At 39.4% G+C, this 27,725-nt stretch overlaps 2 protein-coding genes across 4 annotated transcripts in view; one reads left to right on the top strand and one right to left on the bottom strand.

The window, feature by feature from the left end:
- The window catches only part of LOC137257376 (uncharacterized), a 37,675-nt gene extending 19,200 nt beyond the window's left edge, over window positions 1-18,475 (bottom strand). Inside the window, exons 1-2 of one of the 3 annotated variants that reach the window (XM_067794711.1) lie at window positions 18,386-18,475; window positions 6,513-6,621 (exon numbers count right to left, since the gene is read on the bottom strand). The gene's annotated coding sequence lies outside the window, so the exon portion shown is untranslated. Of the gene's footprint in view, window positions 1-6,512; window positions 6,622-10,576; window positions 10,654-11,829; window positions 12,035-18,385 lie in introns of those variants that run through there. The other 2 variants (XM_067794710.1, XM_067794708.1) reach the window with 2 other exon arrangements.
- A 1,651-nt stretch (window positions 18,476-20,126) lies between these two features.
- Window positions 20,127-27,121, top strand: LOC137257718 (dynein regulatory complex subunit 4-like). Its single transcript, XM_067795116.1, has 10 exons — window positions 20,127-20,225; window positions 20,649-20,762; window positions 21,156-21,353; window positions 22,768-22,974; window positions 23,218-23,478; window positions 24,247-24,414; window positions 24,776-24,862; window positions 25,348-25,557; window positions 26,194-26,259; window positions 26,479-27,121. Exons 1-10 carry the CDS (start codon window positions 20,223-20,225, stop codon window positions 26,626-26,628), a joined length of 1,464 nt encoding a protein of 487 aa, XP_067651217.1. The 5' UTR covers window positions 20,127-20,222; the 3' UTR covers window positions 26,629-27,121.
- The last annotated feature ends 604 nt before the right edge of the window (window positions 27,122-27,725 follow it).

The following is a 27,725-nucleotide window of genomic DNA, read 5'->3' as shown; positions in this document are numbered from 1 at the left end:
CCTACATGTTCTCCGAGACGTCCTTGGTGGGTTCGACTTGGCAGCGTTTCCAGGGAGTTGCCCCATTTGCTGTCTGGATTGCGTGTAGAGAGTCCAGGGGTTGATGAGGAGCCTTACCAGCCTGGCTGTGAAATATACTAATGAGCATTTATAAAACGCTGTATCATCCACAAGGTGCGTGCTCAAAGCGAATAAAATCAGAGAAAAGACGCACGCACTGAAATAATAGTGTGCAATAAAACCTATGAATAATTGCCCGAAATAAAACCTGTGAACAATATCAGGAGTAAATGTCTATGAATTATAGTTCAGGAATAATATAATGAATAATGGTCTGAAAATAGTTGCGTCTTGAATTTGGAGTTGAATGCAATACTGATGATTAAAATGTGACGTCCAGAGGAAGTTCCATAGTTGCGGAGCTGCGTGACTAAAGGACTTCAGATTATACTGCGGTGTGTTCTGAAGATTCAGATTTTGAGATCGAAGAGTCTTTGCGGGGATGTAGTCTTCCACCATATTAGAAAGATATGGTGATGCCGTATCATTTTGACATTTGTACACCATGCATAGAATATTAAAGTTGATTCTCGCTTCTTTGAGCTGCCAATGCATGATTTTGGTGTTCTCGTCACTATCCTGGCGGCAGTGTTCTGGACTTTCTGGAGTTTGTACAGATGACGTTAACCGATTCCTTTCAGTAAGCTGTTTCTATAGTCAATCTAAAAATGAACAGGCATTTGCACAAGTCCTTTAGTGGCATCCCGGGTTATGAGATGGTGTATCTGAGTGATAGATTTAACTGCTTTTACGGGAATCACAACAATTCACAAATGATGTCCAGTCCTTTCGGTCTTTGGGCGGTCAACCAATATATTTTGAGGCATATTATACGATGTTTTTCTATGGTTATCAGGTACCATACCCTTTTCTACATCTAAACATGAAACTTCATGAAAGAAAGACACGTAAGATGTTAATCAATAGATGGGACATAGTCAACACACATGACAAAAACACTAAATATCTTTCACATGATCCCTTGTGCATGTAGGCGGGGTATGCATTTCATGCCAAGTGAGTCGACGGTCCGACCTCATACCTGGCTGATCTATAGTCTGGTCTATTGTTTTCAAGAACTATTCGTATGTGTTGGTATTTCGAGTTTTGCGCGATTTTACGAGTAAACATGCTTTTTTCTGGAATACTCTTACGCATCCAACAAAACGCCGCACTCTGCAATCTATCACTAGCGAATCTGGACTTGTCTAGTGATCGACTACGTGAGCAACGTCGAAGCTTAAAGGGGGATAGTGACAAAAGCCAGATGAATTGACTCATTAGGTCGCTCATTGGTTGTCGGGGGCTTCAATTCTATCTCACAATCTACACGGGGATAAGGGTTCAAACTTGGACTAGACTCAAAGGCCACCGTTATTTTCAGAGAATGTACCAGACACGGATCTTGAGCATAATAACTGAACCAGTGCTGCCCCACCATATATCGAAAAGTTGGACTGCATGCAGTATCAAACCCTTAATTGGTTGCAGTTTCTTTTGAAAGCAGGAAGAGCTCTGTTCAACCTACATATAGGGATAACAGGGATACGTTTCGAACAATTTGCCTGAGTGTGAAACAGAACCCGGGCCTACGGCGTTTACCACTGGGCTACTCCACCACCCCCTGGCAAACATGCACAACCCTCGCATACCGGAACTGAATGATATACATAATGTCTTCGGTTGTGATGTTATAAGAAAACATATATGTGTGTCTAACGAATTTAGGGAATACTAAAGTATGTCCCGTGTAATACCATATTTATGAAACGAGTGAATGGTTTGATATCTAACGAGCGAAAGCTTAATGACAAGCAAAATAATATCTCAAAATTCTAGTTACAAAACGACTGATTTACGCAGACATAACAGGGTTCACGCGTATGAATACATTTCATTTATTAGTGTCAACATTAGTCTGTGTAATTTGATTTTTCAAAACATAAGCAAAGACGTGTTGGGATTATATAAAAATATCTACGCGGATTTAGCTATGTAAAATTGTTTTAAACAAAACATCTGTAATATCGCGACTCTCGAGATGCGTTGTGGATGACAGCTGACATCTTGTTTTTGATCATTTTACTGAGTGCAAATAGTTCCGGAAGCACGTAATAACATTTTAAACTTGTTAAACACTGATGTCTTCAATGGGTGAGTAGTAACAAACGATAGCACCAATCCCACATACAAAAGCCGCAGGCCCATTCCCGGTGTCCCAAACAGTTGTTTTGCTGGAATATCGCTAAACGCGGCGTAACACCACACTCACTCACTAATGCATAGAAAGTAAATTACATTGTTACTTAACAGTGACACTGAACTGTCCAGAATAATGAGTTTTCAAAGTAAGAGGTCACACAGCTCCGATAAAAATTACTGATATTCCGCCTGGTTCCCTGAGCATGCTGCGCTGGCGCTCCTCATTGCTGCTCCAGCAGAACATACCCTTTACAGCTACACTACTATTACGTCCAAATACCTGTTTACGATAACACATAATGGCGATTGCCTTGAAAACGGGAGGGCACAAAACGAAATTGCGATGGATAGTGGATGTGGGTATTTAGTCTCACCTTTTCGGTATTTCTGCCGAAACATTTGATAAAGGAAGCAAAACGGGAATTATGAGTTCACAAAACTTATGTGTAAAATTACCATAACCATTTAGAGGTTATGCTTCATAATTAAGTTGTTTTCATGTTATTTTCAAATTCGTAAACATATGACCTATAACAAAGCTGGCATGATGTGTTCGCCCTAATTATACACTACAAAATGCATAGAAAATACCATAATCCACAAAGTTATACCATTAACATTAAACATTAGACCAGATGTTCCAAGGTGGTTTCAATTCAATTGAACTTTTATGTCATTTTACCGAGAAAGACCACTGACGCTCTGTTTAAGTCCGTCCATGAACCACAAACGATAAAGAATCGTGTGGGTGCACATATTGTTTAGATGTGGTTGGTTTACCTCGGGGATAACCTCCAGAATGTCATGGTAAATGACATGACTGGGTCATGATGACCCGATCACATGGTATTTGTTCACGCTCTCACTCCCAGGGTTGTCTGGTTCAGAATTGATTGTTTATAGCTTCAAGAAAATTTTAAAATTTTATATATATGATAAAAAATTGTGCTGTCCCCCTCCTCCAAAGGAGGTGTCCTTAAATTTGAATTCAATCAAACCAATAGTTTTCAGTTTATTGGCTGAATAAAAATCTCTCCGTACCGACGGACGGGCGGATGGCCATACACAGAATCCCTCGGCATAGCTATGCACACTTGACCTTTCAAGGTCGGAACGGACGTGATGCAGGGATTAGACATTTTCGACTCTTCAGGAGACCACGGACACGACATGGTGCAGACGAACCAAAAACAAACACAACTACAGCGCCCCGGAAACCGAACCCACGATCGCATCGACTGACGTGACCGTATGCAAGTTGCATTTACAAGTATATACGTGAGTGTGTGACAATGATTTTAGACTTATTCCCATAACATCAAGGCGGGGGACACCAGAAATGGGCTTCACAAAGTCTACCCATGTCCCGAATGGAACCCGGGTCTCTGGCGTGACGAGCGAACGCTTTAATCACTAGGCTACCACCACCCAACCCCAGTGTCATACATGGTGACGAAGTGATCTTTATCACGTTATCTGGTAGCAATTATTAAATTTTATCGAGACAAATATAACATATAAACAAAATACATAAGTCTACTTTTCGCTTCATAATTATTTTTTCCGACGTTTGTCAAGTAGAATTCTGCCCACACATTCAGTTGAGAACCATTCACGTGACGGTTTGGTAGATTTTATGACGCTTCACACAGTTATGTATCATACTACAATGTATTCGCAAACTGGTGTCATATGTCTGGAATGTAACAGAAGCGAATTTCGACGTTAAGCTATGGATGAATTTTAAGACTACAGATATGTCTTTTTTGGTATTCTTTTTTGCTGTAATAAAACAATTCTCTCATAATGCACACGCACAACAAAAAACCCGATCTTTATCTGCTAAATTTACAATAAAATTGATACCAAAACAAAGATGCGATCAGCATCAAAAATAATTCCAGGACTATTGCCAAGCGATGTAAACTTAATTTCTGTAACATCATAAACATAAGCTACGCCATCAGTGAAAAACATTTTTAGTGACTGTATTATTTTTCGCCCGCCTCCTCTATTGACGATTGAGTAGCGGCGGGGTAGCCTAGTGGTTGAAGCATTCTATCGTCAAGCTGAAAACCGGGTTCTATTCCACCCATGGATACAATATATGAAGCCTATTTCTGGTATTCCACCCTGTGATATTGGTGAAATATTGCCAAAAGATGGGTAAAATTATGCTCACTCATTCACGACTGTCGACTGAGGTTGAACAATGAAATACCAGCTATGGACTGCCAACCCACCGAACAGGTATGCACGCCTACGTTACAATGATCGACATGTATCCACACCCACGCATTTTTCACAGTAGTAAAGCGATGCGCAGGTGATCTACACCCATCGGTTTCCGGATCCACTCGAAAGCACTGTAAGATTACCTCAGCAACACTCCCAACTTACTTTTAAAAGTATGACTGAGAGGTGTAATTATCCCGCGGCACCATTCAAATCACTCACAACTGCGGAAAACACAAGAGATGGGTCTGCTGTACCCTGGTTCACGCAACGAACCCAATGCTTTGACTGGCTGTTTGCTTTACAGCCACACTCGGCAGTATTCCGTTTGTGTGGCGGCGGTCTGTACACAATCGAGTCCAGGTTGACAAGGGGGCAATTTTGGCATATGATTCTTTAAACGTTGATAGTGCTCTACGTCACCCGTCCCTCCAATAAGAAAAGTTAACAACCGCCCTGGAGTCTCGCTGGACCAGACTATCCAGTGATCGACAGCAATGAGAGACGATGGTATGATTCAACCATGACAGCGAGTCTGACCACGCGGTTCCGTTTATCGCCTCAATCGGCATTCCGGAAACACTCGACTGTAATTAGCATTTCCGGTGCACTGCCGATGCTGACGTTGTCATACTTGCGAAGTATTACACAAGTCGATCTGCATTCTTACAACCAAGTCGGTACGAATCATGGGCGCCGATAGCATTATACTTCATTATTTTTCTTCAGCTGCTTGGAGACAGTCACTTGACATTTAAATATGTCTGACCTGTCCCCAATTATCTGTTCAGTAATTCATGTCTTGGATGTAGCTTTCGAATCACTGTTTGGACAATATTTTAAAAAAAAAATAAAAGTCCACACTTTTGCAATCGTACATTGCTTTTATGTGTTTTGATTAACCTATATTTCTAATTTGAACAAAATAGGCGAGGAAATGATTTTCTGAGAGTCTTCTACCGCTACACTCATTTGATTTTATGTAATGAGCGTAGCGGTAGAAGTTCCTTAGAAAATCAGTTCCTTCACCTCTCCCGTTTAGCAAAATTTGCTGATAAACAACATGCCAACAAACAAATTCCAACATGTGTAAAATTTTGAAAGTGTTTTGTTTTTTATGATTTACCGTATAAAATTACCAATATTTGTACTTTCATTAATTATCACTAATACGTGCACTATTATTTGTTATTAACCCATTTGTGCATATAGTCCCTTTTTGGGAAGGGTGCTTCAAAAGCATCTCTCTCCTGTTGTTGAAGATGGAAACAAGCTGAGTAAATTGTCGAGTGGTTAAACAATTCACATTTTTTGTAGAGTTTAAGTTCTTTAACAATGGCCACTTAGGCGAAGTGTAACACACGAGGATTTTTTTATTGGTCCCAGTTTTAACTATGTAAGTTCATAAAAATGTGTTTATAACTTTAGTTGTTCACTTTTGGGACGCACTTTTGCAGTGTAAAAAAATACTGGTAAAATAACACCTCATTTCTTTCATTGCTTGTCACAATCAGCACAGACCAGCTCAGACAATTTGATGAAGAAGAAGACCCTATACATAAATTTGTTAACATTCATTACTGGTCAGAGTTTTAGAGAATTTATGTTTCATTATACCCTACATTTTAAAAAGTAAATATGAGTGAGATAGTTGTTTATTCAGGGGTAAATGAGGCCACCGGTCCTTTTCACCTCTGCAGGCAATAAAACAATAAAGTTACTTTATGGAGCACCAGTTGTAATGAATACATATAGTAATAATGAATACATAATATCATGGTAATGATGAATACTTTTGCGAGTAAATTCATTTTCCATAAAGACGTCGAAGCACGGTAACACAAGGGACGAGTACCACTTCCAAGGTCTGAATAAAATGCCAGTTGCACCCAAATAAGGTATGCAGATTCTTGGACAATCACAACGCAAAAAGTACACAACCTTTCCTCTGATGGAATATCACATTAAATATGAATAAAATCTATTAATAGTTTTCAATTCTATTCGAGCATTACCTTGATTGACGGCAGAATATAGATGACTGAATCTCCTTTAGCATCTCATGTTCCAGTGTCCCCGTACAGGATGATGGGACTAGCAAAATGGAGGCGTTGTTCGATGTCCCTGAAACATGGAGTCATCAAACTTAAAATGACAAACATCTATGACACCAGTGGCAGAATCTCCAACCGGAAAAAGGATTGGCTGATGTGTTATAATGGGCTGTATTAAAAGAATACTACAACAATCTACCGTTAACCTTTTAATAGATATATTTTATATACATTGTTTTGATTTCAAGATTCAAGGTTTTTATTCAGTAACGAAATCTCTTGTAGACCCGAGTAGGATGTAGCCTAGATCTAGTGGATGAAACCGCAAAAAGGTCGAAGTATCGAAACCAGGCACCGCCACAACATATTGGAAGATTCCAATAATGTGATATTTTACGATCGGTGCTAGCAAGATAACGTTATTTCAAATCCTTGGTTTAGACATATTATGAAAGTCACATCCCGGGCACATCTCTGATTATATAGGGTAACCATGTGAAGCGATCTTGAAATTTTGTGTTTAATTACTCAAAGGTGAAATAAATAAATAAGTGACAGAAACTTAAAGGAAATGAAGGGTTCGGGTACCCTGCCTGTCAGGGTCAATACAGGCTCTTACAGCCATACAAAGTTTAGTACATTTTACCATTTCATTCTATAGACGCACCCAAAAAGACCTTAACATAACGACAATAAAACCCTACTCTGATTTACTTGAAAACTTGATACACATTGGTAGAGTAATAGTCAAGAATGACATCTTTTTATTCAGACGTTAATTCAATATATCGATCCCTGTTTGAGTTTTATTTCACACATGACAAGAATGCAGTTGAGAGGTTGTCAAGTAGCATTAAGTAAGCATATTCTCATACACTATATAGGTAATGATGTTTTTCAATTGGGTTAACGAAGGGATATCAGTGTTAAACGTACGGATATCACCGTTAAATGAACGGATATCACTGCAATGACTCATTTGGAACGGGTCATCAACAAGCTAGGTGCCCTCCCATTACGCAGACAGGCAGTTCCCAGACGTTTTAGAACAACATTTACGGTTCAATAAACAGATAGGATAAGCTACTGCATGTTACAGACACAGTCCAAATAATAACAAGAAAGAAACTGAAGCTATATAATTTACTTTGAACGATATTGCTGCAATATAAAAACAGTTGATTTTCATAAACATTTGGGTTTAACGTCCTTGTTAAAAAAGACTTCTAAAATGATTGGGCAATCAATCAAAAAGACAATCAAACCTCTGAGTGAAAAACCTGTTTTTTCATATTCGATAGTAATTGATAATAAAAACAGTTTTGAGAAGAAGTTACATTTCAGTAAAGAACCTCATCCTAATCAACTCTGTTCCATTATACCCGAAGGTGTTACCCTGATGAACCTCCCTGTTCAGTGTCTGTCAATCGTCTGTCTGTCAAATGGGTCTCTGTCAGTTGGGAGATAACCACAAGCTATACTAAGAAGAAGTTACATAAATGTATTTAAAGCGTCTACACCCGATTAACAAGACCAGTTGATAGATTTGGGCGGTGAGGGACACAAACCTTAGCTAATGTGAAGCGGAAAGGAAACACATGCACAGAGGACAGGTGCAGCCTACCTATTTCCAGTTGGACCCGGTGTAACACCCAGACACCACCAATTCATGTGGAGATGAGAATATTGGCTACGCTTGTTCACTGAACAAATCTAAATGAAGATATTTCAAGACTCTGGGTGATTTAAAGTGTTCTTTTTGAGCCTTCGAAGTGGGTATTCCTCCTCACTATTTTAAAATGTTGACATTTAAACATCCGCTCTCGTCTAAGATTGCAATGTGAAGCATAGCAACAAACATGTAGAGGAAACGGCTACATTCTCCCTTATGTTCTGCATCCTTATAAGGATGACTGCAAATATTGTAACAATGTACAGAAGAGAGATACGGTAATGTCCTTCCTCTCAGTATGACTAATATACTTAATTGTGATCACTGTGGGTTTTCCCTTCCCTTTCCCTTTCTGAAGAAATTTGCCATGGGGGTCTTCAGCCACGGTTTATAATTCGTAACCAGCAACTTATATTTGTCTCCCCGTGGGGCTACCAGATTAAAATAGATACTCAGCAACATATATTTGTCTCGATATACGGGTACCAGGTTAAAATAGGTCCAGAGCTACCTATAATTGTCTCTCTGTGAACTACTAGGCTACAAATGGCTCCAAGGCACCTATGTTTGTCTCCTCGTGAACTACCAGGTTACAATAGATCCCCGGCAACATATGTCTGTCTCCCCGTGAACTACAGGGTTACATTAGGTCCCTGCTATTTGTGTTTGTCTCTCAGTGAACAACCAGGTTACGAGAGGTCCCCAGCTACCTATGTTTGTCTCCCCGTGAACTACCAGATTACAATAGGTCCCCAGTAACATGTTTGTCTCCCCGTAAACAATCAGATTACAATGGCTCCCTAGCAACATGTTTGTCTCTCAGTGAACTATCAGCTTACAGTAGTTACCCAGCTACATATGTTTGTCTCCCCGTAAACTACCAGGTTACAATAGGTCCCCAGCTACCTATGTTTGTTTTCCCGTGACGTACCAGGTTACAATAGGTCCCCAGCTACCCATGTTTGTCTCCCCGTGAACTACCAGGTTACAAAAGGTCCCCACCTACCTGTCTGTCTCCCCGTGAACTACACGTTTACAATAGGCCCTCAGTAACATGTTTGTCTTCCCGTGAACTACCAGGTTACAATAGGTCCCCAGTTATCTATTTTTGTCTCCCCGTGAACTACCAGGTCACAATAGATCCCCGGCAACCTATGTCTACATCCCCGTGAACTACCAGGTTATAATAGGCCCCCACTAGCCAATGTTTGTCTCCCAGTGGGGCTGCTAAGTTACAATTGGACCCCAGTAACCTATGTTTAATTCCTCGTGGGGCTACCAGCTTACAGCAAGTCCCCAGTAACCTGTTTGTCTTCTCGTGAACTACAAGGATACAGAAGGTCTCAAGCTTCCGATGTTTTTCTCCCTGTGTGACTCCCTTGTTACAATAGGTCCCCCCAAACCCGTGCCTGTCTCTCTTCGAGGCTACCAGGTTATAATAGGGTCCTAGCAACGTATGTTTGTTTGTTACCTCTTGGGGCTACCAGGTTGCGGTAGACCCCCAGCAACATATATGTATACTGTGGGACCACTATGTTCTACATATGTGATAGGTGCGATGGGTCCACAGCAACCCATGTTTTTCTTAAGGATGTGATTACACAATGCGGTAGCTGGGCGGGCTGGGCAGCTGACTTTGTGTGCTGGCGATTACGTGCCTGATTCCCAGAGTGTGGGTTCGAATCTCGGATGGCACTCATGTCAAATCCCAAACACATGTTACATTTGACCAAAGGAATCGAGGAATAACAATGGCTAGTCTTCTGGTCAGTGCACAAATATATGAATGCGAAGGTGCAAAGTGTAAACCTCGAATAAAGATTACTACAGACATGCAGAATTCCTTAACTGGCGAGTCCATATGAGGCCTATATAACTGCGGTGGTTGTTTGGTAGTAGCAAGCAGATGCATGCACAGTTAAAGAAATTTCCACATTCCACATTCAGTTGAACCCCGCTGTGTCGAACTTCGAGGCTTCGAATATCCGGATGCACATTGTGACAGATGTGCGACTTTAACACAAAACCTCCTGGGTGATATGGGATCACTGAAACTCGTGGATTATCAAGGTGTATAAATTCTTATACTACATTTGCATTATTATTTGCATACATCGATATTCTCACGGTTAAGACAGTATACGTCTGAAAACATAACATAACCTATGTATGTTACGTCATACGACGACTAGTGAACAGTCTGAACACACGACGCAGGCAGGCGCAGACGACAATAGAAAGTAACTCCTGCCTGCAAGCTTCATCTGGGGGATATCGAAAGAAATATACATTTAATCGAAAAGTGTTCTATTGATTTATCACTTGCATTGTTTTATGAACAGGATATACTCACACCCCTACACACGGATCCTTTGCAGACGATCAAGTCAGAATTGCTTGCTATGACATGGTTCTATTTTTAGGCCGCACGGGAAAACCGTGAATAGGTTCAGCCAACAAATATCAACACAGACGAGTGGCTTTCCCGTGTGCTTTCGCTTTGCTCAGGTCACCCTGTCGACGTTTAATGGGCAAAACATTGTTCCTTTTGCATTTTTTTTCAGAATGAAACAGATATTTAAAACATATCGATCACAGATAATTAATTACATGTATATCGATCATGTTTGTCTGTGAGGTTTCGTTTTGATAACATTCGTTTTTGCACACATCACCAAATGCTGGTGACAATGGTGGTTATCGCACATTAACAATAAACGTAATTCAGTTTGTTCACATAATATTAGCACAGTGAAATTATATTTGAGAGAGTAAGTGTGCTTTACGCCGCACTCATCAATATTCCATAGGCTTGTAAACAATCGAGTCTAGAGTAGACAATCTAGTCTGCCTCACAGTCCCTGAAATACATTAATTATTTTCCCAACTGCCAAACTTTATCTGCAGTGCAAAGCCTTAAATTAAGCAAGTCTAAATTTCCCCAAGGTTCGATCTTTGGTCTCTCGGGGGCCCCTTTTCAATCTATATGGGTTAATTTGTTACTATCAAAATTACGTATATTCAGAGACTAAGCATTAGTCTATAGACAGTCCAGCGATCAAAAACCGAAATTATTGAATATACTTTTATTCAGAGTGCGCTTCGTGCACAAAACGGACTTTAACAGAAGAGTGAGTGAGTGAGTGGGTATGGTTTTACCCCGCTTTTAGTATTAATCCGGCATTGCACCCATATGGGGAATCGAACCGGGTATTTCGGCGTGACGAGCGAATGCTTTTACCACGAGGCTACACCACCGCCCTTTAACAAACGAAATAAGTAGGGTGCGTGAGCATAGTAATATAGGCGTTCGCGATACTCCAGCAATTTAACGGCGGTGGACAAAGCTTTACCAGTTGTTCGGGTATCGGACCCGGACATTCGGCATGACGCACAACTGCTTCAGTCACTTTCTACGACACTGCCTCTGATAAAAATCAAATCATTACTGGGGCGCCACTATGCTGTTAAAGTTCAATGGATGATTGAAACTGACCGATGTCTCCGTTGTATGGTGGATAGCAATTCTGCGCGGGGAGCGGAAGATATCAGTTCTGTTCCCTGGAGCGTTATGCGAAGCATTTAAAGATGGTACTTGTTGCTTACCTGCCTGGTGCTCCATATTTAGTGGATAAACCAAGGACCGGTTGGCTTGGATCCATTTTTGGTAATTCCGTGAGTTGACGTAAGGAATAAACTTCGAAGACTCGCCAATATTCGCGCGGCTGGTTGAGTCCGAGGCCGTTAGGCCGAGGACCAATCGAGGCGCGCGAATATTGGCGAGTCATCGGAGTTTATTGCGCTTAAACCTAAAATCATGCATACTGGCGCCCTAGTTTCGTAACCCTTGCACCCGAACACAGCAATATCAATATTGGCGTCCTACATCTGGGTAGCACGTACGGTATGCACGATACACACGTTAAGAACACGTTCTACTGTGCACGAGGCAGCGTATTGGTGGGGATACAAAACAAACCATGTCAGGCGAATAGGGTTGCTTGTGTCTGCCACTCAAAATACATTTTCCGAAGCTTTTGGATGGAACCATTTCGAGTGTCAGTTTTTATGTCAGTCTGCCAAGGGGCAAAAACTGTGCAGATGAGGACATTCTGTGAGAGTCGCAAAACCTAGAACGGGAATTTAACCATTGAATAGTTGAGCAGATGATGATGAACTGATGCTTACTTCTTAACAGACAGAATAAGAAAGTGTACCAAAAAATACCAAACGTTTTGGCAAGCCTCTCAGTTTCTGAATATCAAAGCTTGGAAACTCTCGCAAAAAATAAAAGTATAGAAAAGAAAAGCAATGAACAGTGCGGATTTTAGATTCCTGGCAATATGAAAAGGATGGAGAGAATCCCAGTCAGGCAGCAAAATAATAAGTATATCTGAAGATCTGAATAGGACGCTGAGTCTGTCACAGAGGTAAGGACTCAAAGGGGTGAATGTGTTTAGTTTTACGCCGCATTCAACAATATTCCAGCTATATGGCGGCGGTCTGTAAATAATCGAATCTCGACCAGACAATCCAGTGAGCGATAGCATGAGCATCGATCTGCGCAATTGGGAACCGATGACATGTGTCAACCAGGTCAGAAATTCTTGCGCCAAACCGGTCGATGTAAACCTAACCACCAATGTCGCTTTTAGGAGTTTAAGAACCATGTAATCACTGGCACAAGCTGACTTGGCATGCATAGAAAGCTCGGCCAACTAACGTCACCACACCACAGGAGAAGAATGCATCGTGGGAGTCGTGTTCGCGTGTTGCTTAAAACCGCTTTTTATTTGAATGGGCCCGTTGTCCATACAGACTTGACCAAAAGTACATGTCGTTAAGGTGAGGAAATAATATGGTGATTGCTTAAAATCTTAAATTTGAAAAAAAATGAAATTCATAATATTTTTCTTTAAAACCCCCAAAACAACAAAACATGACGACGGCTACAGTGCAACTTGTATGCAATGTATGTACAACTTGACTGCAGATCAGTGGGTTTTTATGACTTGGGAATCGAACCCGCGCAGCAGGCACTATAACCACTAGGCTACCTCACCGCCCATGGACGTAATTAATAAGTGAGGCAGCCTAGTAGTTATAGTGCCTGCGGCACAGGTTCGATTGCGCAAAGTGTAAAGCCCATGCATTGTGATCCTCGTTATACTGCTGCTAAATCTGTACACTTTGTTGTGGAACGTGATGGTACTAGAGTGACGTTTGACGTGTAATAGATGGATGAAAACATTGCGTTTTTGTTTCTGTATTTCAATAACGGGTATTACCGTTCTGATTTCAGCGTTGGACAGGGTCAGTAATAGGGCGCCAGTATGTGAAAGTGGGGCGCCAATATACGCGCTAAAGTCGCCAATACACGAAGCTAGGTCGCCAATAAACGAAAGGTAATGGGCTCCTGTTCCGTCCTTATTTGAGAGATATGTTGTGTAATGGAGGCAGTTTTAGGTTTAAATTATAAGAATGGTCCAGCAATTGTCGGGAGCAGCACACACACACTCAAACACATGCAAACGCACGCATGCGTATACGCAACGCACACACAATTTCAATAATTTGAACAGACCGATTAATATCATGTCATCTCAAATCACCTGCGAAAAAACGTATGTACCTCACCTAAAAATATGATTATATCATTTTATTAATAAAATGATTTCGTCATTTGAAACTTAAGTATAATGTACCCACTAAAGCAAATGACCATGGTGGGTGTTCATTGCATCAATCACTGGATCATCTGACCCGACTCGAGTATTGACAAACCGGTATCGCTTTTCCTGTCCAAGCCATAAATATCACAGTAAAGCTCTGTGTGCTGACGAGCTACCTGAACCTGTTTTTCGCTTTTGTTTGTTTGTTTGTTTGTTTGTTCTGTTTTGGTTTTGGTGGGTTTTTTTTTAGTTTAACTACAAATTGTAACCATTATGGCATTCACAATCCACACTTGTCATAAAGACAGGCTTTAAAACGTATAACGAAAACCAATATCACCCAAATGTTGATATACCCAGGCGTTAAACGCAATAATTGCATACATTTTGAAAACGGGTGTCGCGTATAGGCTAATATACCTTGTATATTGCATAGTGCGGCATGGCATTGACAAAATATCACACTCTCACAAAATATAACGACCACATAACAGAGTCCATGAATATCCGGGCTAGGATTGGTCTTCAGTAGCCCATGATTGTCGTACGAGGACACTAACGGAGGTCAGGCTCGCTGACGTTTTGACACGTGTCATCGTATCCCAAAGGCGTAAATTGATGCTCATGCTGCTGATCACTGGAATGTCTGGTGCAGACTCGACTATTCACAGACCGCCGCCATAGAGCTGAAATATTGCTGAGTGCGTCTTTCGACAAAAGAACCCACATAAACAGAAATTTACATCTAAGAAAACGTTCAGGCGTTCAACGGTTAAAATAACCTTGCAAGAATCGAAGTGTCTAGAGCTAGAATTTAAAGGCAGGTCACGTGGATCATAAATATCAACAGCATAACAAACCCGTAATATTAGTTTCTGGGTGATCCTGGCGCAATTATTTACAGACCGAATAATGCTGGGTGTAACACATGAGGTACTCACTTTTACTCCCGTCCAAGTCATACAACAATAATCAGCCATGTTCTATCAGGCCTTACGGCATGCCACCAAACTGTATCTGTTTCCAGTTATTTTTGGACACTTAACCACGTACAGGAACTCTTTCACGTACACGAAAATATTGGACAAATGAAGAATAATATTCACGTGACACTGTGAGATGCACACATCGTGTGTCAATGTTTTTCGTCACGTAGATCAAGATGACGCAACTCCAAGATCGAATTTCTAAGGCTTTAACAAAACTGCAGTGTTAGTTCTGTAACGTGAGTGTCATGAACAGGCGCAACCTTTTTCAAACAAATGTTAAAGTATAGCTTACAGATTAATGCGTTATTCGGATAAATATACTCTCTCAAAAATTTGTATGTTTAAAAATCTATTAATTACCTGTTGTGTTCAAACAATCGTCAAAATGTGTAACAAAAGTGTTGATAACATGATTTTACACAATTGCACAAATAAAAAATCGATTTTACCTGAAAATGTTGATTTTGATTGAAATTGAAATTGAGATTTCTTACAAGGATTAAAAAGGCATCGCCACAACGCAACAGAATTCACCTTCCAGTTGAAATTGTGCAGCAAAGAGCATTCACTGTCTGGCAATAAAAATTCAGAATACTTTCAGAAACTGGCATTCGTTTTGAAGGATTTTCAAGGTCAAATCACCACGTCACGTCTTGCATTGACTCTGCGATAGGGAACATCGCCATTGAAAGACTGCATGCTGGAGATTACTAGTTTTCTGTTGCCATTCGTTTGAATGTTAGTCTGAGCAATATATCATGGCTTGTGGCGCGTTGCAACCAAACTGGTACAACAAATGACCGTCCCGGTACAGGCAGATCTGGAGTTACCACTGCAGCCCAAGATAGATACATACGAGAACTTCAGTTGCGTGATCGTACTGCCACGGGTGAGAGCGCAGCAGCCAGGGTTGCCTGGGTTTCAGAGGATATCCTAGCTGTCAAACTATACGGAACAGGTTAAAAGAGAGTGGTCAGAGAGCCAGGAAACGCGACGTCGGGGTCGTGCTACGCCGTCACCGTCTCGCTTAGCGTCTCCTTTATCTAAAAGTACCCACTTGGTTGTATAGATATTACGTTCTTCTAAACTGATGTAAAATGTCATTCACTAAAGACTTTTTGTGGACGAGTTATACATGTTTGAAAATAAAAGATTTTCGCAACAGATTTCTCATCTATGCGTTTCTTTTCTTTTCTTTTTTCTTTTTTTTTTTTGGATAGTATATATGGCTTGAACTTTTAAATATTTATGACTGGTTTGCCTATCGTCATAAGAGTGGATTGATTTCCTCTTCGTAAAAGATACTTGAATGGCATGTCCAAATATGGCAGTGAGTGAGTTTAGTATTACGCCGCACTCAGCAATAGTCCTGCTATATGGCGGCATTCTGTAAATAATCGAGTCCAGAGCAGACATTCCTGTGATCAACAGCATGAGCATCGATCTACACAAGTGGGATACGATGACATATTTCAACCAAGTGAGCGACCCTGACCACCCGTTCCCATTAGCCGTCTCTTGCGACTAGCATGAGTTATTGATAACCAATTGTAACAGAGATCCATGATCTAAAAACAGCATCAGTATTATTGGTATTACGATTTATTCTAAGGGTAATAACTAATTTATTCCATTTGTTAATAAAAAGCGCCTATCATAATGCATGTGCTGTAATGTTTACAAAGGGGGATTTTCCCATTTTGGCAGTGCGCAGTTTACCATGACATTTGCACAATGCAGCCATTCAAAGTAATGGTGACACATGTGTATCCATACAGCCATGAACGGTTTATTTTGTTAGAGTTTAAATTACATTTACTCAGGGCGGAAACCATTGAAATATTCCCCATCGTGTTGCAACATTCAGTATTTCTATAACTATGTTAGAGGCGCTACATGCATCATGTTGATTAAACACCCTGCATGTCTAGACGTTGTAATTATATCCCTGTACAATCAATATGTCATAGATTGATACAGATCAAATTATATCCCTGCATAATCACTACGTTACTGATCGATACTTATCAAATGCGCATATTAAGAGATTGATCTGAATATAACAACCTCACTGATCATAATAAAATATATGTAAAATATGAAAGTGTCGTAATATAATTTTTAAGAACTAGAAACTCAAATGCAAAACAAATTTTACATATTATGAAAATGATATAAAGAATTTTCGAACATTATTTTAAACGATGTATCAGTTTTGCATATTGTTTGCTTAATCAGTTCAGTATGTGGTGTTAAAGATCAGTATAAACAACGTCCAGTTCAAGACATGCTTCTGAAACGGAGTATCATATGAATTTGTTCAGCTTGTTTAAAGAATAAACACACAGGGTTTGATCTTTTTCAAGGAGTTGACCTGTCATGAATTGGTGGTTAATGGATAACATAGAAACGTTACCCGTGAAGATCCGGGTTAGAAATGACCTTCAGCAACCCATGTTTGTCGTAAGAGGCGATTAAAGGGTTCAGGTGGGCAGGCTTGCATTGCTGACTTAGTTGGCACAGACATGTCATCGTATTCCAGTTGTGTAGAGTTTGGCCCAGACACTCCAGTGAGGAACAGCATGTAGTCTCAAGTCTGATCAACACTCAGCAATATTCCCTCTACATGCATATGGGGGCGGTCTGTAAATAATAGAGTTTGGCCAAGACAGTTGTCTGGGCCAAACTCTATCATTATTGTAGTCTCACGCAGTTCCTCACTGGATTGTCTGGGGCAAACTCTATTATTTACAGACCGCCCCCATATACATGTATTGGGAATATTGATGGGTGTTGAGTAAAACTAAACTCAATCAATAACGGAAAAGTCTCGCAATTCTTTACTCTGACTTCTTTGAGTGGCATTTTAGAAGCTGGGAGCACAAAACTGACAAACGTTATGGATAAATCATAACCTCCTACTAGGTTTTGTTTGACTCAGTTGAGGAGTGTAACGAAAAGTACTGAGACTAAGTTTACTTGGACTGTGGAATACAATTTCTTAATTACTAGACTGCGACTTTCCCGTCCAGATTCGTGTACCGTTGTAAAGCAGGAAGGAGTGTTTGCTGAGTGTTGCGTAAAACTAAACTCACTCACTCATTGAAAAGTCTCGAAATCTTTACTCTAGTTAACATCTGCGAAATCCCTTAACTAACCAGGAAACAATTAGCTTCTATAACTTCTGTCTATTTCTTGCGAAAGTATTACAAATTCACCGTTGACAATGATAAGACGATGTGGGAGCGTCAACAAGGGTATGGCTCATCAACTTCGAATGGCATATTTAACACAAAAGAAAAGACATGCATATTTGTGATTAAAAAAAGCTATTTGCAATTCATAGCGTGTATGTAATCATCCCATATTTTAAACATTGTAGTTAATGAATAAAATGTATTTTTAAAAAAAATAATAAATAGCACGCACAATCAACCGGATACGATCACAGTTTAACTGGGTGAAGCATATCTTTGTGCGCAATAGCTTAGGTTGACTTACCTCCCTTTGACTGAGAGAAACATGCGTTTGTACTTCGACCGATATGGATTCTTGAAGCAACAGGGAAACTGCCACAAATGAGATGAACATCTAAAATCAAACATAAAATATAGCTTTGATTTTCAACCAGTCTTACTAACTATACTTAATCTGTACATGGTGAACTTTGGTACTCTCTATCAGCTTGATGGGCTGAAAGTTAAGAATTTGTTCTCAGCGAGGATGGGACGAAAAACTAAATACCATCTTCGCCGTAGTGACTTGATACCTGCCTTATGCTTTAAACGATAATACAATATACGTCAATATTGTTGAAATGTATGCCTTAGTAACTTAAATTTTTTCACGCCAAGTTCAAAGTTAAACCGGGCGTTTATGGCGGAAAGTAGACTTGCACAAGCCTACAGGGTAATAATTAATAGTTTGAATGATATTCCCCAAAGAGACTGGTGTATTGTCCGCTTATATATACTTGCCTCATTAAAGGATAGAATTATCACACATCAATGGACTTAGCCTTTAGCACAGGTTTGGAGGAAAACTATGTGTACATATCTTCACGTTATAATAAGTTAATCGGTGTTCAGAGTAAAACATTATTTACCTGAAGGAGTCACCAGTTCCGTGGATAGCCGCTCTCTTGCACACCAGTGGCATAATGTGCGTCGTTGCCCACGGTGTGTTACATCATGCCCCGTTGGAGACATTTCCGCCGAGTCATTTTTTTTTTGTAGTCATGGATAAAAATAGAAATGAATGAGTTACCCATGAAACCGTCCATACATGGCACAAAATCAATGTCACATTCAATGTTGGTATATATCACAATGTTTTGACAATTTCAGTAAAGATTTCTTTTTTTGAAAAATCTACTCAAGTATATGCTGATATAAGTGCAAAGGTTAAGAAAATAAGCTGATGTGTCAAGTAAATCAGTCGTTATCATGCTTCTGATTCAGCAACGTTTAAGAGACCAAAATGATTCACTCGTTACAAGTTGTGTGTATATGGTTACAACGAAGATGAATATCTCCGCTAACATGAAGGAAAACAAATGCTAACCTTATGCACAGATTTAATGCACGAGGGTCATGATGAAAAGCATGTGCTAGTATCGTGCATCTGAACAGCTGTGTTTCGGTGTAACGTTAAGAAGTCTGCATTTTTCAACAAGTTTCGTCATTTATTGAACTCATGACAATAATCTTTTCAACTTTTCAACGTTACGAATATGATTACACAATGCCATTTAGAAAGTGGTCAGATGTAACATATGTTATATTTGGGATTACTCTTTCTTGGTGAAGTATAAATTCTAGTACTTTACGAATTTGTTTTACAATAAATCAGTTTATTTATAAACAGTATATCTTTAGACAGCATGGATTGGTTTGTAAAATCTAGTTGAGAAAGGTTGACTGAAGTAAGTGGCTACATTAACACTAGTGAGTCTAAACCTTTGATGGGTAGTATATTAAGAGAGATGTCAATCACATTCCCTCAGATGAATCAGCTTTGCTCTGTTGACTACCTCATATGGGAATGTGTTTTAGCGGCCGCGCTCACAAAGAGCGGGACTAGTTTAGTGTTGAGTTACGTCCCTTGAGCAGCGCGTCGTAGGATAAAATGATATTTTATACTTTACTTATAAATTTACTATTCATTGGAAGTACAAAATATCAAAAATAGCTATGCATCTGATTCTCTTGCGAAAAAGTCTTTTTTTTTATGTTGCGAGAATACACACGAGACTTTACATCCGGGTACTTGTTGCTGTGGACAACGGGAGGAAGCTGTATTGTTGTGTTGATTACATTTCCTCCCCACAAACGTCAAAATGGTAGGTTCATCGATGGTTCTGACCTTATATCACAGCAGAAAATATACTTGACTCTTAAAACCGTACTAAGTATATTTGTAGTGGCGACGATAGGCTTCTGTGATCGATTTCTTTAAACAGCTAAGAGCAACTAGGGCGAACGTGTCTCCCATTTTCGTGACATCTTATTGTTTATTATGGTATGAACATTGGTTTTGCTTGTGAGGAATTTCTTTTAATGCTATTGCTTGTTTGATGTGAAACGTATGTGCCCTTTGAATAAACAAAGCACTGTCGGGTGATTACATTTAACCGTTTTTATGTATGTGTCAAATTAATAGTTTCATTTCTTTCGTATTAGATCCTGTCTTACATCTTCAGGGGACTTTGGATACCGTGATTTAGCATTCAATGAAGAATCCATTAATATTGTTTTCTCTCTAGCCTCCCAAAAAGAAGAAGAGTGGGAAGAAAGGCAAGAAGGGGAAGAAGTCTGGCAAGGCAAAAACCCCAACCGTCATCGATGGAATCTCAACAGAGGAAATGACAAAAGAGCAGGTTTGTTTATTCTCTTGCATCAAGGAAAATGTATATATTCTAACATTTCCACACTGTATTTTGTGTGAGATACTGTATGGTATCTTAGATTGTATGTGATTACAGAATACATAAAACTAAATTGTATGTGGGTGTTCTAACATTTCTACATGGATGGATCCGTGAAGGTCTCTTGGTAGAATAGGCCTTCAGCAAAGCATGTTTGCCATAAAAGGCGACTATGCTTGTCGTAAGAGGCGACTAACGGGATTGGGTGGTCATCCACACATTTTCTATTTTTTTTTCTGTAATCCAGATATTGTTGCATTGATGTTGAACTCATAGCTATGCAGTACATTTCTTATTTATGATTTAATGGAATTTTATAAACAATATTATGATACAATACAATAGCTGGAAGAGCACATTGTGCGGTTGCGAGATGAGTTGGATCGAGAACGTGAGGAGAGGAACTACTTCCAGCTGGAGCGAGACAAAGTGAACACATTCTGGGAGATCACAAAACGTCAGCTTGAAGAGAAGAAGGCTGAACTCAGGAATAAGGATCGAGAGATGGAAGATGCCGAGGAAAGACATCAAGTGGAAATTAAGGTATGAAAAGTGGTGGTAGGGTAGGCTAATTGTTAAAGCATCCGCTCATCACTCTTAAGACCAGAGTTCGATTCCCAAATGGGTTCAATTTGTGAAGCCCATTTCTGGTGCTCCCAGCCATGATACTGTTGGAATGTTGCTATAAGCGGCATTAAACCATACTCACTCACAAAACAACATCTGCAGTGATGTAGTACTACATTATTTGATAGATAAGCCATTGATGATATGGTCGTCATTGTGACAGCAAAATATGTTGCTTATTATCAAGGCCTTATGCAGTGTATGAAATACTCGGCGGCCAGCTGCTTGCTAGTTACATGACGGGCTTACAACTTTATTTTATAGCCGGCCATGTACGCCAGGGATATATATTTGACCATGTCACTTACTATGGGAAATACTTGGAAAATAATTTACATTTCTAGTAACTAGATGATGTCTGTATAGTTCATGATCAATCAAACTGTAATTTCCACAGATCAACCTACCCATTTATCTAACACTAAAACGTGACTGTTCTAGAGAATGCTTTCAGCCAATGAATAATGTCGTTCTTTTCTACTGACAGTGACTTTAAATGAACAAATGGTGACCATCAAGTCATGGTTTTATTAAATTTGCTTTTGCACATGTTTAAGTTTACCTCACTACAAGTAATCCCTTAATTACTTTCTTTTGAAACCATATCTCAGTATCCTGGTTGCATGTTAACAGGGCCTGCGACAGTTTTTCGTTATCAGCCCTGTTAGCTTCCTGTCTTTTTGAAGGAGTTGCATACACTGCCATATGTTTAGTCCACATCTGAGTACAAACACATTGTAAAGGGACAAAAACTAATTATAGGCTACAAGCAGTGCATATTTTCTAGATGTTAAAGTTGTCTGTATGCCATGTGACATTATCACCAAGTTCACAATATGCATCAATATATTGAAGAGGGATAATGATAATGAGGTGTTGATGTAGCAACTCAAATGTTGTATCAATGTATTGATTATGATTGAAATGAAAAGGTGTCTATATATCAACACAGATTATCAGATTGTGTTTGAGTGGAGGAGACATTCCTGCATGGATTTATGTCGTAATCCCTAATTCATTCTTAGTGTTGCAACCTGTTGTATCTCTATGGTTTATCATAGGCATATGAATATCATAGTGCTACAAACATTTCTGGGATCGGAACCCTACAGTTAGTCAAGCAAGTACTGTCACTGCCATTCAAAAGGAGCTTAGAAATGTTCCACTGATTTGGACAAAATATATATGCACGTAATTCTGCTGCCAGTAAACATATAAGGAGTTATCAGTGACAATAAGAAAGGGTGTTTATTTTAAAGACCTGAGGGAATAACAAGGCTAATATGATAGTTCTCATTATTTTCATGCAAATTCTGCTGTTTATTTCCAGGTGTACAAACAAAAGGTGAAGCACTTGTTGTATGAGCACCAGAACAACATCTCTGAGCTGAAGGCACAGAGTGCAGTGTCTCTGAAGTTGGCTGAAGACACTCATCAGCACGAGGAGAAAGATCTCCGAAAGGACCGCCGGGCTCTCAAAGTGGAACTCAAAGAGCAAGAGATGGCTCATGAAGACGTTATCAAGAACCTGAAGAGGGTAAGTCATCCTTGAATACAGCTTTCTCTGTCTGTGTTTCAAATTGTTTCAGTCACATAAAACGAGTTTTGAACCTGAATAAAAACACTGTTTGTTTGATTAGCTCAGATCTACTTGCACAGAATAACTTCATTTTTGTGGTCATGTTGCCAAATATTACCAAAATATAAATGTGTTTTTTAAGTGTTTCATTATAATTTATGAAATTCAGACGTCTATGAATATGGTGTTTCTTCCTTACAGAAAAATGATGAGCAGATCACAGAGTTGAGGCGTGATTTTGAGCGTCAAGCACGTGAGATTGAGTCAAAGTATGAGAAGAAGATGCGAGCACTGCGAGATGAGCTGGACCTGAGGAGGAAGACTGAGATCCATGAGATTGAGGAGAGGAAGAACGGTCAGATCAACACCTTGATGAAGAATCATGAGAAAGCCTTCAGTGATATCAAGAACTACTACAATGATATCACACTCAACAACCTTGCCCTCATCAACACACTCAAGGTAGGAAAAAGGCTTTTAGTACTAACAACAAATATCACTTAAAAGCTTGCTCTAGCTCTGCTGAGTTAACCTAAATCCTATTTCTTATCTTTGGACTCAAACCTAAAATGAGGTTGTTTTCTTTGAGTTAGCATCTTTGATTTTGCTTAGAATGTTGTAGGTGTTGTGTCAATATATTTACTATGTTCATCTGAATCTTTTTTGGATTGTTTAAGTTGTTGGGAAATTACTGATACTTGTATTTTCTATGGTATGTACCATTCACTTATATATAGTATGAGGTAAAGCAACAATATATGTGTGACTACAAAATATGTGTGACGTGATAAGTGAAGACGTGGTTTCAATGGAAATGATGTGGGATATTTTTGCTAACATGTTCAAGCAATAATGACAGTCTATTGTAACTGTTAGACTTTACTGGAACTTTGAGTTTTATATTTGTGACTTTGGTAATCATTTGGTCCATATTGTGTTGTATTTTTACCCCAAATGTTACTAACAATAATTCCTGGCACTCACCATTAGATGAAACTCTCCCTCCCATGGTTTGCAGATTTTTCTTTTGATACAAAACACTAGTAGTGCCCAGTTAGACTTTTAATTACAGACACCTTATACAAACCCCTTCAGTATTGGGCATCTTGGTTATTTATGCACATCACACCATTTTCAAAAACCTATACCCACCTCTGAAAAGCATTGGTTGTTTAAATAGATCTGATAATACTGATTCTCGTGATTGATAATTGGTGTGGCATTTTCCAGGAACAAGTTGAGGAAATGAAGAAGAAAGAGGAGAGGATGGAGAAGCAGATGGCGGAGGTGATCGCCGAGAACAAGCGGTTGACCGAACCTCTCCAGAAGGCTCGCGAGGAAGTGGAAGACCTCCGCAAACAGCTGGCCAACTATGAGAAAGATAAAGAAACACTCCGAGTAAGTACTCTTGTCTCAATGAGGGGAACAGGTGGGTTTGCATTTCTGGGTCCTGTCTTGGTGTGATTCTAATGAATGTTGTTTTTGCTTTATCGAGATGGGAGAAAGTGACCATTCCCCATTCTTTGATTCAGCTTTAGAAAGACATCCTTAATTGGATGAAAATTCACAGATTAAGATTTCCATCGTTATTGTGGAATTGGCATAATCAAGGGGAGGTAATTTGTGCAAGAGTTGTGTCCCTTTGATCAGAAAGCGTGTGAGTCATAACATCATGATTGTTTAATTGTGAAACTCAGTTGATTGTTTCTTGTTTCATTCATGTTTATTTTGACTCATGACCTATATCCCTTCTTTGCAGATGACCAAGGCCAGGCTACGGGTCACAGAAGATGATTTCCGTGCACTTAAATGGGAGCATGAAGTCTTAGAACAGAGATTCCAAAAGGTAATGCCAAAGAAAACACAAACTTTACTCGTATATACATTGGTTTGTTAATTTTATTATCTGCCATATTTTGTAAAACAGGACTTGTTCATGACCATGGGAGTTTTAGTAAGTCTAGATAAACCACTTTGGTCTGTATTTCATATATATAAGGCATGTCAACTTGATGTGAAAGAAAACCTGAAAAAGTGAAGAACGTAGATGATAGTGAATTCCATTTGAAAAACTTAGAAACCTGAGAAACTTGCGACATAATGAAGGCTAACCAGTATTCAAACCTACCGTGTGGCATGCCTAAGTGAAAAACCACTGCAAGTTGAATTACACAATCTTTGATGACTATTTCATCCCATGAGCATTCAAGAGAACAGGTCGCAAATTACCAGTAACTTTTGCGTAGTGTGTGACTAGATGTTAAGGATTGGATGCTTAATGACTAGTTTAGAGAATGTTAGAAGATGTCTATGTTATTATCTTTGCTTCAGACTCAGGAGGAGAGAGATGATCTGTACCGCAAATTCGTCAAAGCCATCCATGAGGTTCAACAGAAGAGTAACTTCAAGAATCTCCTTTTGGAGAAGAAGCTGAATGCTTTGGCCGACACCTTGGAGAAGAAGGAGGCCCAACTGAATGAAGTATTATCTGCATCTAACCTTGACCCCACTGCGCTCACCGTCGTCACACGAAAGCTAGAGGTATGTCATACTTTCTCAGCATGTTTGTGTTCTCACGGTGTGGTTTGATGGGTTCATGGGTGTCAATTCCCTTTCTAAAGAATGCTCAGTGTTTATACCTTTGGATTTTTTATAGTTGATCCAGTATTCTGAAAGTAAATGTATAAAAACATTGCTCGATGAATACATTTTCAACAGAATTATGCGATTTCAGTAGTATTATGCTAATTTCCTTTCCTAAAATGATTTCCAGTTTTGCAAGGGTCAGTGGGGGGGGGTAGCCTAGTGGTTAAGGTGTTTGCTAATCATGCCGAAGACCTACATTCGATTCCACACATAGGCACTTAGTGTAAAGCCCATTTCTGGTGTTCCCCATGTGCTATAGCTGGAATATTGCTAAACACAACTTAAAACTAAACTTACTCACACTCAGTCCATCTTTAGGATAAGCGCATGATGCTGTAGTTTAAGCCTTACGGAGATTTATGTCTGAAAGTCCAAGATTGAAAACTTTTAGTTTTTATGTTTGTTATATTGTTTACTTGTATGCAGTCTTATTAAGTGCTGCCACAGTCATTCAATTCTGAAATTGATGTATGTTTAAAACTGGACAAGATCTGTATGTCAGCTGTTACATATTCTTGTTGATATTTCCAGGACGTGCTTGACTCCAAGAACAGTGCCATCAAGGATCTGCAGTATGAACTGGCCAGAGTATGCAAGGTACGTGAATTCGGATGTGTACTATTGTACATTCTTTACAGGTTTTGAGTTATCTCCCTTCTGTAACTCCACAGAAACCACACTTAGATTTTTATAGGGTAATACAAGCAGGCTTTCACATACTGGTTATGTTATACTTACAAATTTAAAAAATGCTTATTCACAGAAATGAATTTAATGAATATAAATCTTTGCAATGACACAATCCTTTTTCATTAGGCTCACAATGACCTCCTGAGGACTTACGAGTCGAAATTGCGGCAGTTCGGCATTCCAACAGAAGAACTTGGCTTCAAGCCTCTAGAGAGTACAGTTGGCGGTCAGACCCTTGGACATGGTCCAGCAGGACTTGTTTCTGCTCCATCCTAGCATGTTAGTGTCCTCATCTGCCCACCTACTTATTGCCTGACTCTAAGCATCTCAACTTTTGAACACAAAAACTGTTTTATTTGATAAGTGTCTAGAGAAAACAATTTTAAAGATGTGCCTCTTTTACAAGAAACAGAAACGTTTTGTTGTAAAGTTTTATGTCGGGTACATATTTTTGTGCAAATTTTACCATTTGGATAAATACAGGCATTGAGAAGTTTATTTCCTCTGTTAGTGTTTTCATTTGACCAAACAAACTCATTTATGATTTTGACACATGTTTTAGTAATATTGTTGGTCAGTATATTGCTAACTTTCTTCCGTCCAACATTTTAAAGGCAGTATATTGTATGACATGTATTTTGCTATGTGTATCATGTTGAGTGAAATTAGCATGGCATAACTCCGGCTGGAAGAAAGCATGTATATATCAATATGGCCGGCATATTGTACAGACTGTGATATCTTGAGAAAATACATTTACTCACTGAAACTTTCATTTGTTGTTCATTTATTTAGAATCTTGCAAGAATGCAAACAAAAGTTAAACATCATCTGTGTGATAAGTTGACTCTGCATATTGGCCTCTATCCCTGTAATGGGGTTTGGCATGGCTTGGATGGTTGTCAGGTTCCTGTTTGAATAGAGAATGGTTGTCAGGTTCCTGTTTGAATAGAGAATGTTAGTTATTGTTTTTCATCTGTTTTTTTGGCATCAGTTAGGAGGGTTGATGTTGATTATAAGTATGCATATGTTTCTGACTGTCTGCCTGAAATACAAGCAAACACACACTGAACCAACTTAATAGTACCTCCTTATATTTGCATGTCAACACACAAGACGGTACGGGCTAATGACTGAGGATCACTGTGCGGGGTTGCCTCCCTTGGACAAGCCAAAACCATGACTGTGGGTTCGAATCCGTGTTCGCATCGATTGTATACCGTGTATCAGCACCAAGCCCAATTTTACAAAAGGCATCTGTATAACATCCAGGCTTTCCTCCACATTCAGCTAACGCGCTGTTTATGAATGGGATACTGATAAAAAATGGCCTCAACAAAAAGTAGCTCCTTCGCTCTATCCCAACAAATTCT

The sequence above is a fragment of the Haliotis asinina genome, chromosome 12 (assembly GCF_037392515.1).
Source record: "Haliotis asinina isolate JCU_RB_2024 chromosome 12, JCU_Hal_asi_v2, whole genome shotgun sequence".
In the NCBI taxonomy this organism is placed as follows: Eukaryota; Metazoa; Mollusca; class Gastropoda; order Lepetellida; family Haliotidae; genus Haliotis; species Haliotis asinina.
Note: the sequence above shows the minus strand (reverse complement) of the source record. Positions and strands in the feature narration are given on the sequence as shown.

Coding starts and splice junctions, on each gene's coding strand:
- LOC137257718 (XM_067795116.1), top strand. Junction 24,415..24,775: donor AAGATAAAGAAACACTCCGA/GTAAGTACTCTT, acceptor CCTTCTTTGCAG/ATGACCAAGGCCAGGCTACG. Junction 26,260..26,478: donor AACTGGCCAGAGTATGCAAG/GTACGTGAATTC, acceptor CTTTTTCATTAG/GCTCACAATGACCTCCTGAG.